The following is a 14,744-nucleotide window of genomic DNA, read 5'->3' on the forward strand; positions in this document are numbered from 1 at the left end:
GTCCAGTAGTATTAGCCAGAATGTGCGATTATTTGCCTTTTAGATTAAAGTAAGACAAACGAGTGGTAGGAGGTCTACCTTGGCTTCTTAGTGTGTTACTAATGTCACAATACAGCAAAATCATATATAAAATGCTATGAAAGCATATTTACTTTTATCTATATGGGCATATTTGATATTATGCAGAATGTACAGCCCAGTTATAGTTAATACAATGTACATACATCACTGATATCGCTAATCAAATATACAACTTAATCATATAATGATATACCTTAGCATTTTATTGTTTTCACTTCACTACTACAATCCGTTTGAGAAAGTTATATAGTGACTGAATATTAAATTCACTGTATATTCATAACTTTCGTTGATTACATACCTTACTTTCTTTCAAACGTTTCAAATGACCACGGAAGGAATATAAATAAAAGCGATCAATATTTGCAAGTGACTTTAATGCCTATACCGGAACGGAGCCAGATTATATCGAATATGATATTATTATTGACCAGTTTCAAGTCTTTAATTATACAGAAGACAAAGCAATGTATGATCGGGATGATCAAAAAATAAGGTAGATAAATCACTAGGGAGAAACGCTTTTACAATTACGCCACATGACTGGACTGAACATCGTCAACGGTAGATGTGATCAGATAAATGGATAGTGACATTTACATGTTTGCATGGCAATTCAGCTTCAACAATAGATTATGTCTTGGCCGACGTATGTGTTTTTAAAAGTATATCATCCTTTGACATAGATGGTAGATTGGAATCAAAATATATACCCATTGTATGTCCACTTGTCTACATTGGTGAACTAGTGCAAAATGCTATAAGTGTCTCTGGGGGCAAAAAGATGAACAAAATACATATGGACCAAAGAAGAATGTCTGACTTTCATCCATGATTGCAAATATCTATTATCTCAAAATATGTACAAGATTTTAAATCATGTAAACGATAATAAACTTAATGAATGCCTCGAAATAATTACTGATATCTACCATGATGCAGCAAGCACAATGAAAACAATCAATGGAAAGCAAATTCTACCTGTCACATCTCCAAATAGAATTGTTAAATGTCAGCCTTGGTGTGATACAGATTGCACAAACGCCTAAAGCAAAGACATGATTTCTAAAACAGGTTAGATTATAACGTGCAAGTGAATCTCTTGAAGATTATAACTTTTTATTGACATATGTTTAAATCTCTTACAAACAGCAAGCGAAAGCGATATGAATTAAAACACACAAAAAACAAGCCTTTTATCTGCGTTATACTATAAAGATATATAACTCTTCTGGAGCCTTGCAAAGAACCCAAGCACTGGTAAGCAAAACAGTATCACGTCTGCAAATTGGTATGAATATGTTTCTAAATTATTTAATTTTGTCAGTTCTTTTGACCAGATACAGGAAACTGAAACCATTCAAGTAATTCACGAGACTTTGGATAGAACAAACACTGAAGGAAAGGTTTTCCCAGCATTTAGTAAACCGAAACAAAACAAATCTGGGGAATATATGCTTTATCCAGCAACTTCTTTACATCTACGAGCAACATAATTACACCACTATTGACAATAGTATTTAATAAATTGTTCGGTGTTGGATATTATCCAGAATATTGCAAAACGACTATCATCATACCAACTTTGAAGAAAGCGGATTCAAATGAACCCTCCAATTACAAAGACATTAGTTTACTACCTGTATCAAGCAAAGTGTTTACATCGATTTCAAATAACAGAATAAATAAATGGGTGGATAAAAACAAATTGCTGGGCGAAGAGCAAGCAGGGTTTAGAGTAGGATATTCCACAGTATATACCATATTTATATTATGTACGATAATTTGTAAATATTTAAGAAAACGTAGGGATATATTCAATGCAGTATTTATTGACTTTGAAAACGCCTATGATAGGATAGAGATACGTTTACTGTACTAAAAGCTAGCTAGTAACAATATTAGTGGAATAATGTTAATGATCATTTAGGCAATTTATGCTGTAGTACAAGCATGTGCTAAACCAACAGAATTACTGATGTGTTTAATTGCCTCAACCAAGGTTGTGTTTTATCGCCTTTATTCTTTTCTTTATTTTTGAATGATTGGAAACCCCTTTTAGCTGCAGGAATCAGGAAAGTGTTTGTGGAAACCTTATAACTATTTTCACTGCTGTATGCAGATGATTTAATTGTCTTTGCTGACGCTTCTCTCATAAGAAATAAACAAGAGTGGTAGTATTTTGCAGAAGAGGCTATCGCAGAAGTTACAAAAATTGGTACTATGGCCACACACAGGTAAATATTGATTCATATTATAAGTAGTTAGGATGCATATTTTCTTCAAATAAAACTTGGTATATTTGCCAGAACACTTTATCCTTTCAGGCGCTGAAGACCGTGCATATATTGAAATAAAGTCTTTCACAATTTGGCAGAGTATCCCTTACTGGATTGCTTCATCTCTTTGAAACAAATATAACTCCGATAGATATAATCATGGGCGTGAGGTTTATGGGTTTTATGAAGCTCATTTGTCATTTTGCAAATATATCTTTGGTACATCTAAGTCTGCTCAAAATTCATTTAAATACCATGAATTAGGACGAATTAGTATGCAGTGTATAAGATATAAAGGTGTTTTGAAATATTGGCTAAGAATTATAAAATGTCAGATTAAAGAAATCCTAAACAATGCTACAATTTACAGTTAAGATGGGGGAATAATTATGATTACTTTGCTAACAATGTTACAAAGCCTTTATGTACATTTGGATTTGACAATACTTGGTGTACTCAGGGCGTAAATGATGAAAATATGTTTCTTAGATTGTTCAGCCACATATGTGAAAATATATTTAGGCAAAAGCTGCAGGATGAGATTACGTAGATGGAAAGATTTTGCTTCTATAGGTCATTGAGAGTAGAATTTGCTTGTCAAAAGTATCTAGAAGTTTTGCGAGATAATGATCTTTGTTATATAATCACTATGCTTAGAGCGGGAAAGTTGCCATTTATTGGTAATATCGAAAGATATGAAAGCAAGCATCTGTTATGAGGAAAGAATGAGTCAAATTCGTAAAAGTAAAATCGAAAATGATTTCCATTTTATTACTGTTCGTATGTTATATAGAGAAATATAAAGATATATATATAATACTTACCCAACTTTGTGTATAAAAATCCAATTTTAAATGGATTTAAAATTTATAAAAGTAAAATTCTAATGACTAATTTAGCATTGTTTACGATACAAACCTTACAGATTAGAGAGACCGTTTTATCAACGACTCCTGCTACATAAGACTTTAGATCAATACCACACATTTTGCTCCACACATGTTTTAGTGTTACCCTTACATTCATTTGTTTGATTACTGTGCTATATATACTTGTATTTCACCTATATCCAAAAAATTCAAGAATTATTCTCTTTATCTATATTACTTATAAATATGATTTTCTTTTGTTAGACACTATAACGTCATTTTGTACTTTATGATGTATGGATATGTATCATGGGCCAGTAGCCTATATTGCAAATAAAAATATTATGACTTGGAAAATTTAATATAAACTATTCATCCTTTTACAAGAAAGCAATTCATTGATTTGCTTGATTTCACCTGTAGATTTGGAATTATTTGACATAAAGGCTATACAAATCCAATCAAACACCTAACATTTAAATTAAAAGAAACTATTAAATCAATTTATTTAAATATCATAAGATGGATCATATACCTTCACATGTTGTCTATAGATGTATTTGGAACAGAAACATTGTGTTTTATCTCCTACATATATTTGGTCTACAATTTGCCCTACAGTCTGAAATCTCTGAGGATGAAGTTTCAGAAATAACCAGACAACTGATATCAGTTTGCCGTTATGAGAGACCCAAATACTGGACTATAGGAGATGAACGCTATCATATTTCAGCAATATCAGTGAAAGGTTGCTGGAATCCAACTGCCCGTAATTGCTACAAAGACACTTGTGTTGCTGTGTGATTCTGCAGTTGTTCCTGTGTAACAATGCATGTCTACTGGGTATAGACTTGTCAGACTTGTTATGAGAGAAAATGTCTTCATATCACAATTAGGCAAAATTATTTGGGGAAGACAACTAAAATATAATACATGTATATATAATAATATTTAAGTAAGCCAATTCGATGTTCAGGCCATTAAAATATCTTTGCATTTATTTTACACAGCATTACATATTTTATACTTGAACTTGCAACTTTCAACTTCCAAAACCAAAACATTCACAATAGTCTGTCTACATAATTATTGACAGTATATGTCTGTTTTAACTGTGCATGCATGTGTGTATGTATGTATGTATGTATGTATGTATGTATGTATGTATGTATGTATGTATGTATGGATGGATGGATGTATGTACTTTCACTTGTATATATATATATATATATATATATATATATATATATATATATATATATATATATATATATATATATATATATATATATATATATATATATATATATATATATATATATATATATATATATACATACATACATACATACATACATACATACATGTATATGTATGTAGGTATGTGCATGTATGTATGTCTGTCTGTCTGTATGTATGTATGTATATATGTATGTATTTTCACCCAGTAAATGGAGCAGCAGTGGCTCATTTGACAGGGAATCATACTCTTAATCAGATTATTCACACTTTGATAATTACTCAGGCTAGTACTATGCTACCTGCTTAGATGTGTCCTTGGCAAATATATTTCACTCACATTTCCTTGGCATGACATAGCCACCATATGTGCCCAATACAGCTGGAAAACCTACCATTGATTAAAAAGGATCAAGGTACTGTATCCGCTCACTTATTGGTCAGGTCAATAGGCAAACAACAAATACCATGGTGTACCATAGCAAGCATAGCACAATGCACCTGCAGATCATGGTCTATGGTGTTTGTTCTACTGATTACTCTTAGCAAACTGCACAGACCAAGAACTGCTGGTGCAATATGTTATATTTGATCTGGGTCTATGCAGTTAAAATTACACTCATAAGTGAATATATATGGTACATAATATCTTAAATGTCATATAACAAAACATTTCCAAGTCTTTAATACCGTGCATTTTGAGGATTCTTGGTTTTATATGTATAATTAATTGTAATATCTCTAATACTTGATTTTAGCTGTAGCAATTATATTATTTTACATGACTCTACAAAATCCTACTTCTAATTCAAATTTGTTATCATTTGTTATTTGACCAGGATGATGAAGTCAGAGGTCATGTGAAATAATGCATTTTGTAGATCTAGGTATGTGACAATTTGTTTAGCGTTCTTCTTGTTCCAATATTTTTTTTCACCTATTAGTATACCCACCATCGAAAAAAATCAGACATTTTCTATCGGTTGCTAGTTTTCAATTTTAGCATACATTTCAAGCCTACAACTTGATGTGTGTGGACACAACTTATTGCAAGTGATGCATTTATCAACTTAACTGTTCTTTTCATCATCATATAAAATGGTATGATGTCAGTTATTGTTGATATATTAACAGTTCTCAATACGTTCTTCATGTAACTCCTGCAGTAGCATTATTTAAAACTCTAGAAGAAATAATAATAATAATAATAATAATAATAATAATAATAATAATAATAATAAAATTCATGTGAACTTAGTTCAGTACATACTATTTTAAGCTCTGGAGCATAATATACCACATAAAAGCATATACAACAACCAACTTACAAAAACCAGACACCATAAATTTACAAAACAAAAACATGCTGAAAACAATTAGGAAAGTAATATTATTAAGTCTTCAAGTCTGTTCTTGAAGTCAAAGTAGGTGAGTTTAAATAGTACTTATGAATGAGAACACATTGTCCTTATGTCTAAGATATATAGGCAATTCATTTCAAGTAGCTGGACACTGGTGCACACAATAACCTTGTTCGTAACACTTCATTTTAGTAATGGGGAACAATGAGAATAAAAGTGTCGAAACGGGGGGACCAGAGTGGCCGAGTGGTATAAAGTGCTGACCATTACGGATCATAGCCATCTCGCCTCTGTTTGCATGGGTTCTAGTCTCTGGCTCGGCCAATATTGATATGTGAGAAAGCTTGCTGGTAGTTTCGTGTGGGTAGGTGGTTCTTTCTGGGGTTTTCCAAGGTTCTTCCTCCACCATGTATGCTGGCTCCCATGTATAGTCTATCTTGTGCTGAAAAATAGTGTTAAACCCTATGGCAAGAACAACAACATCAAGTGTCAGAAGAGGAGTGTAAGTTTCTAGATGTGGGATACACATGGTTGAGGTCAGATAGGTATATTGGACTGGAGTTAGTAAATAAAATGTAGCATAGTGAACAGATTTTGCTTTTGATTCTGGATTGAATGTGCAGCCAACGAAGGCTACAAAGCATTGGGGAGGTGTGCTCAGGTTTTTGTATTGTAAGGATGATTAGAGCAGCCGTGTTTTGAACTTATTAAAGATTTTATACTAGATATTGAGATGAACCATATGGAAGTGAATTGCAATAGTCCATTCATGAAAGTACTAAGGAAAACAAAGATGTTTTAGTGGCATAAGCTGAACGAAAAATGTGAATAGAGCTGAAGCATCTCATATCCAGATTTGCAGGCTTGCACATGTTCATGATCTGTTGGTGCAATGAAAGCGTACTGTCAAGAGTGGCAGCTAGGTCCCATAGTGACCGTGTAAATGTAGTGTTGGTATTCCTGATGCTTATTATTTGAGGCAAAAGATGTGAATGAGAAAATATTTGGTGATCAGGTTGGTTTCATTTATATCATCAGTCATATGAAGCTTGCTATATGTCATCCATTATTTCACATCGAAAATACACCTTTCTATGCCTAGAAAAGTAGCCTCGACTTCATTTCAGCCGGTAGATTTGTATATTTGGCAGTCATCAATTTACCAATGGTGTGACACCAGAAGTCGATTCATGATTCTGAATAGTGAAGGAGTGTATAGAATGAAGAGAAGAGGGCCGAGAAAGACAGCCATATGGAATACTGAAAAATAAATCAACTGGGCTGGAATGTTTCCCCTTGTAACCTGCTGTGTAAGTAGGACCATAGTATTGTGAATACCAAATACATGCTGGAGATGGTGAAGTAATATATCATAGTCTATTGTGCTGCAGACACGTCAAGGTGGGTTAGGACTCGCATTAACCTTTTTCACTATCCAGAGCAGAGAGAAGGTCATTAGCTGCTTGTAGTGGCAACGTTTCAGTAATATGATGAGGGAAGTATGCAGACTGTGCATTACTAACAAGACTGTTTGCATTCCAATGAGACACAAGCTGGAATAGAACATACACAACATTAAACTAAAAGAAATATTTTCAAAGTAACAAGTTTTGACATTGTCGATGGCTTGGTCTGAAATTATTCAAAATGATAAGAATACGTTGATCTCAAGTACTGTTCGAGTCAGTCGGGTATCATTAATTCAAATGAGATACATGCTGGATAACGTTTTTGTGAGAATTTTAAAATGAATGAGAGGTTAGAAACAAGGTGGTGGTTCCATGAATCATTAGGGAAAATTGTAAAACAGAGGTTTTACAGTGGAAGATTTGAAAAATGATGAGAATTTACTTGATCAGAAGTATTGACAACAGCGATTAGTGAAGGCAATTGTGAACCGAAGCACTCAAGCATATGTGATGTGTGAGTCTAAATGAGTTGTCATGACTTTGGTGCACTCTTCGTCTCAAGTCTATGAGGTGCTCTACATCTCAAGGCCAAGAATTAAAAACAATATGTTTCCGGTCCGGTGACCTTCCTTGGCTTTCAGAGATGAATTTCCCCCTCCCCTCCACTGGGGTAAAAATATTTTCCCAAAATGTATTTGTGCAGCTAAGTAAGCTGATTTGTTCCATTATTGGAAGTGCTTAGAACAGTATATATATTAATCATCATAATATATATATATATATATATATATATATATATATATATATATATATATATATATATATATATATATATATATATATATATATATATATATATATATATATATATATATATATATATATATATATATATATACATATACATACATATATATATATATAATGTTTGAAAAATATTATGTATTGAAACAAATCACCCTACCTACCCTGATTTTAAGAAAAGTGCAATAGGAAACCCGTCTTTTTTTGCACAGCTGTATGTACAAACTCCATAGAGACATATTAAAATGCTGTTCAAGGTTGCTGTGTATAAGCTGTGTCACAACTGTATGGTGATAACGAGTCTATTGAAATTGGGCTGTCAGGCTTATCTGTAATGGATAGAACTTTTTCATGAATAAAATGTGCCAAAATGTCAACCAGAGAAATGGTTTTTGAAAGTGGTGTACATTGTTTGCTTGGCATAAGCTCACTGTATTCAAAACCTTTCTCCAGAACTTCATGTGATAAGTATTGTTAATTCTAAGCTTTAATAATTTGTTGTAGCGGGATTTGTTGATGAGGGATAAGTGATGTGGTGGTGTTCATTGTTTTGGTGTCATATAAGATGGAAAACCAAATTCTTATTTTCTGGTATTTTCGCTGTCATCTGGAAATATGACAATATTACTACATGGTTTTGGGAGGATAGCTATGTACTATTTGTACTTCATCAGGTTTTGGTGGTCACAAAATTAGTTTTTGGGTTATTTTCCTTCATGTGTTTGGAGGATAGCTATATAGTATTGTTATTATATCAGGTTTTGTTGATTATAAAATCAGTTTTACACTGTCATCTGGAAATACTGAATTATTACTATATATGTTTATGGATCAATGTAGTATTATTACTACACCAGGTTTAGAAGTTGATCAAATCACCTGTTACCTTGAATATGAGCAATGTTACTACTGGAACATGGGTTTGGTGATAAACAATGTACCATTGCTGCTACATCTGGTTTTGGAGATCACAAAATCAGTGCATGGACATAGGATAATGTTACAAAAATTGGTTTCGAGGAATGCTATGTAATATTCTTACTAGAACTGGTTACAGAGATCAACAATCAATGCTTGGAAACAGGATAATGTTACTACATGGGTTTGGGGATAGCAATAGGTATTGTTACTACATCAGGTTTTGGAGACCACACAATCGGTGTTTGGAAATAGTGTAATGCTACTACGTGGGTTTTGGGTGACGGCTATGTAGTATTGTTGTCACATCAAGCTTTGGCGGTCAAAAATCAGTGCCTTGAAATAGGGTGATGTTGCTACATTGGTTTGGAGGTGAGTTGGAGGCTATGTAGTATTTTTACTAACGCAGCTTTTGGGGATTACAAACTCAGTGCCTGGAACTAGAGTAATGTTACTAAATGGATTTAGGGGGATGCTATATAGTACTGCTACCGCTCCTGCATCAGGTTTTGGAGATCACAAAATTTAAGTGTTTGGAAATGGGGTAATGTTACTACATGGGTATAGAAGTAACTATGTAGAATTGCTGCTATTAAAATTCCTTTATAAAGGGCAAGCAAGCAATGCCTTTTTTAGTCAGGCAGCCATTTATTGTAAAATATATTTCTTTCGTCCTCTGGATTCCACTCGACTTTTCTAAAATAATAAAACCTTCCTAGTAAGAATGTTTAGTTGAGCATTCTTCCAATAATTAAGAAATAAAACAAAGTAAGCAGTATCTAAACAGCAATAATATTTATATTTTGAAACGTGTACTAGATAATAGGCCAAACCCGATTTTCCTTCTTCAAACGATTTACAGTTTACTGAGGAAGATGTCAGTATAAATCACAATATAGTTTGGAAACATGCAATTGTAGAATGTCACACACACACACACACATACACACACACACACACACACACACACACACACACACACAAACATACACATAAGGCGATGGACAGCTACACCAACAAAAATTATATCATTTGTAGGATGATGACACCTTCTCTGTCAGTCAATGCCGAATAAATCTCTATCCGCAGCATCTCGAGGGACTTTACAGACTTTGCAATTAAAATTCCGTCCTTGGGGAGATTCGCATTGAACGTAATGATAATGCAGTGCTTTTGGTCATTCATACATTTACTAATGTGAACGGGTCAACCAAATTGTTCGATGGCACATGAATTGCATGTCAGGAGATATACTATATGTTTGAGTCGATATTCTAACTTTTGGTTCTATAGTGTCATTCGCCGAACATATTATCTTTTTTTGGTTTTACTTTTAAGAGGGAATTTCTATAAGATTCTATCTTTGTTCACAGCCTTATCGATGTATTTCCTTCTGTGTCCAGTATTTCCAAGGTACTAAGTGAGCTCTCAGTTTTTCATCAAGGTTGCCGAGCAGGTACAGGAGGAATGAATTGCTATTAAATGTTTTGGATAGAAATTGGTTGATATCAATGGGTGTGACAGATGGCTTGCAGCACGTGCTAGTTTCAATGTCCTACTCCCAGACCGTAGATTGGACATGCAATACGATATTGGACCTGTCAAGACCTAACTATTATAACTGTAATATAGATGTCATTGCAAAGTTCAACTGAGAGTTTGAATTTGTTACTGGTTTCGATCCATTTTGAGTTTAAGTCGGTATTGAAACTGTACCATCTCACATGTCTTCTTGGGGTGTCTCATTGTTTAGCCTTTGTTCCATCCCTTCCATGAATATACTTTCTTATGAAAGAACCGTCTTCCTTAGATCCCAATTTGGTCTTATTTACATCATAGATTGTTAGAAACGCCGTTATGCATCCATAGAACACGGTCAAACATTTGAATTAGATGAAAGGGAAGGATCAATGCTGAGTCATGCCTTCTCGCAACCTTGGACTGAGTGGGATCTTTCTGGATAGGGAAGTGGCTTTCATAGAAGCAAAGAGAGTGTTGTCTTGAAGCTTAACGTATCATGTAGGTATGGAGTCAATGTTTCTAAATGGCGAAGGTAATACTATAAAACCAGCAAGTTTATATAAGTTTAATGGGACTTTCCGCAAATTTAAAGCATGAATACAACAGTAAATAATTTAATATTCAACGAGCAAGTTACGATGGGCAAATAGTGGGAAACTAATATCCGCGCTTTAGAAAGTATTTATGAAAAGCACAATTGAAAAAGTGAATACATTAGTGAGGAATGAACACTGAAAATCCTTTGGGTTATAACACATGAATGCACTATAGTTTGATTACATAATTATTGTTTCCTGATAAAGAATAACTGAGGTAGTTAATGTTTTCTCAGTAACATTAATAAAAGGATTGTTGTGAATTCACTTAATGTAAATATATGTACATTTTTGAAAACATGCACACGCAGGGTGAATGCAAACAAACTTAATGTATTTCTCTCCAACATGGAGCATAAATATGCAGAAAAACTAAGATATTTCAAATGTATTTCTCAAGAGGAAAACGAGGAAGAAAAGTTTTTCCCATGTAGCACCTAAACTAATCCTTGAAGAACATCTTCAATCGAAAATCAGTCACAATCCATTCAGGTTGAGAAATGGCAACACAAACATGGCAATAATGCTTTTCATAACTAAATAAACAAAATGTGCTTTATAATAAAATATTTATGGCGTGTAATTTCTAAAGATAAATGCCCAAATTAATCACATTTTACAATATTGACTTCTATAGAATGTTATATGCTGATAATATGTTAGAATATGCGCAGGTGCATGACTTCCTTTTCTTATATTTTTCAGTCCTTGATCAACTTGAAGGCGTTAAACTGTATATTGGTAATGTTTCAAAGCCATGGATTAATAATCAGGAATTGCCAAGTCATTCATCAAGCATGACTCAATATGTTTTTAAACCTAACGATTCGATTGCCAGTGTCATATCTTTGATGAGGTCAAAACAAATCCTGACCATATGCGAAGTAACTGTCGAAGGTGGTAAGTAATTCCCTACATGTGTATGACATAAATAGTGTAAGAGAGTGCAAAATAATAAAAGGTAAGATGATATCAGCATGCACTGATTCAAATAACAACAGTAAGCAATGTCAATATAATTAAATCTGATCACACTGAAGTTTCCACGGTAGAATAAGAAAAAGGTAACTCACATAAAGATGCGTTTTGGAAATATGTTTTGGAGTGAAATCTACTACTGTTGCGCAAAGTATTCTTCTTACAGTAGCGATTAATTGGACTCGTATAATCAAACTACTACTTACTCTGCTTCAGGTACTTTATTAGTACTGTGTATATCTTTAAACCGAGGATAATTACATGAGCTCGATAATAACTTTAAAGGATAAAATGTATGTTAAATTGAAAATCCATAAAATAGATGACCGCGAAATTGTGTTCTTCTCACTATAAATTCATTCAAAGGAGACTTTGTGCAATGACGTATGAAATAGGAATTAGCGTGCTGCCATCAACGTAGAACATTAATAGCACAGTAACTGGGTAATTGTCATGCCCAGAAATTATGCAGATATTCCTATTGTCAGCTAGATATGTTTTGAATCAATATACCGGGAAAAGAAGCAATACAACCACTTAAGTTATATTTCAAACTGGGTCCACTAGACAGATAAGAAATTGTCCCCTACTATTATGAATAATGTTGGAAGATGTATGTAACGTGATTCCAGTGACAATCTTCCAGATCTGAGGTTTCAATAAATGGATCTAAAGAGAAAAATGTTCTAATTTTCACTCTTTTGTTTTTAAGCTACCACATAATTTATCTATGTTAGTTTCATATCATATAAGAAACTCGTACATATCGTATACATATGAAAACATATCTCACAAACTAAATGTGAAACACAACTTGGCTTTAGATGTTTACTTATTAAATCAAAGCATCAGTTGTATATATCGCACTCTGATTTTTTATAGTCAATGCCAGATGTCTAAATAGCATGTTACATCACATTATGCTTAACTTTTGAGGAAATTAAGATGTCTTGGATACATCATATATTTATTTTGTCCCACCCATGCGTTTCTATCTTTATACAAATTTCCTCCTGCCCAACATCTTTTAACCGAAGTCGTGTAACATTTTATTATATTGGACGTTTTTATCCAAGCATTAATGTATAGACGAAACAGCCATTCCTCTGATACGGTAATTTTAACTTTCAATAAAGCTCGAAAAGTTAATGGCGGAATTAATATTAAAAAATCGTGCTTAAATTTTAATTTAATTAATTTAATTCGTTGCAAAATCTAAGATTTCGTTTGATTTCAGCTTGGCAGCTTTTCTTAACTGCTTTTGATTAATATTACATCTCGCGATGTTATAAACATCATTTAACCTTGTTTATGACCTTTTGACTATTTGAAACAAAGCATTATTATATCTTCAACGACAACCACAGAGTGTCTCGATGGCACGTTCTCTGAGTTTTGCAACAAAACATGTGGGAAGTGTTTCGCTAACCAACCATGTAACAAGGAGAACGGAACCTGTCCTCTGGGGTGCGATCAAGGTTGGAAAGGAACCTTTTGCAACGAAGGTAGGTGCACACATTTTAATGCATTAGACGTGTTGATTTTAATGGTACATTTCACTGTCGTATATAAAAGTTAATCGTGGTTTAAATGCATTGAAATTAGATTTTCTAACACAACTGCATCATTACTATTTTAAAATAGTGTTTGTAAATATTCTTGTTTTTAAACTTTGGACTGCAGTGTCAAACTCACGACTATCACAGTATTAAAAAACTATTTTTTGAACTTAATGAACTATGATAGCATTCGTGGACTTATTGGGTGATTGAATATGCCTATGTGAGTTGAATACTGAAACTTGTTTTGCTATATATATATGTATATACATACATACATACATACATATATATATATATATATATATATATATATATATATATATATATATATATATATATATATATATATATATATATATATATATATATATATATATATATATATATATATATATATATATATATATGAAAGCACATAAGGGTTGAAACTATTCTTAAACAATGATATATTCATATGGGAGTCAACAGCATCGTATTCCGAATAGTCTTTGCAATATAACAGGATTACATATGAAATTATATATAATTAATAAACAATATTGAACAATAATGATAATAATACACTTGTTTAATTGGGCAATTGATACAGTATATTGAAACGAGAATGATGATAGATGCGAAATGACAGGCGAACAGATGTCGATATGGTAAATACAAAATGTTCGATTTTTAATGTTTGCTTCGTATTTGACACTTTAAACTCATGATATAAATTTTACACCATCAGTCAGTTTATAGAAATTAAGCCATAATAGTTTTGTCGATGCTTATTTAAAGATATTATTTTATCAAGAAAGTTATAGAAACAGAGGTTGAAACTTCTGGAGCGGTTTACATTTATTTCGTTCAGGCTGTGAAGGAGGAAACTACGGTTATAACTGCAATGAAACTTGTGGAAATTGTTTCTGTGGCAATACGAGTTGCTCCGCATTAGACGGAAACTGTACTAATGGATGCATAGCAGGGTGGCAAGGTTATCGTTGCAATAGAGGTATGACCTATTTCAAAATAAGCGGATGTTCCATGACTATGTAGAATTTGGTATTCTGCAGTAGTATACATTTTTCCCGTTGACATAATGTATTGACTCGGGTGTAATCTAACCATTATTATCGACCCATTTTACT

At 32.9% G+C, this 14,744-nt stretch overlaps 2 protein-coding genes across 6 annotated transcripts in view; both read left to right on the forward strand.

Annotated features, from left to right (window-relative positions):
- LOC149798401 (receptor-type tyrosine-protein phosphatase alpha-like) overlaps positions 1-14,744 on the forward strand; it is a 611,129-nt gene that overhangs the window by 187,830 nt on the left and 408,555 nt on the right. The gene's annotated exons all lie outside the window — the stretch shown is intronic.
- LOC149798403 (receptor-type tyrosine-protein phosphatase epsilon-like) overlaps positions 1-14,744 on the forward strand; it is a 62,361-nt gene that overhangs the window by 20,268 nt on the left and 27,349 nt on the right. For both annotated transcript variants that reach the window (XM_089960593.1, XM_089960592.1), the window contains exons 3-5: positions 11,783-11,977; positions 13,423-13,560; positions 14,468-14,608. In XM_089960593.1, the coding sequence (XP_089816719.1) occupies positions 11,783-11,977; positions 13,423-13,560; positions 14,468-14,608 (474 nt within the window). The remainder of the gene's footprint in view (positions 1-11,782; positions 11,978-13,422; positions 13,561-14,467; positions 14,609-14,744) is intronic.

The sequence above is a fragment of the Sinohyriopsis cumingii genome, chromosome 6, assembly GCF_028554795.1.
Source record: "Sinohyriopsis cumingii isolate HCF-2022 chromosome 6, ASM2855479v2, whole genome shotgun sequence".
NCBI lineage: Eukaryota > Metazoa > Mollusca > Bivalvia > Unionida > Unionidae > Sinohyriopsis > Sinohyriopsis cumingii.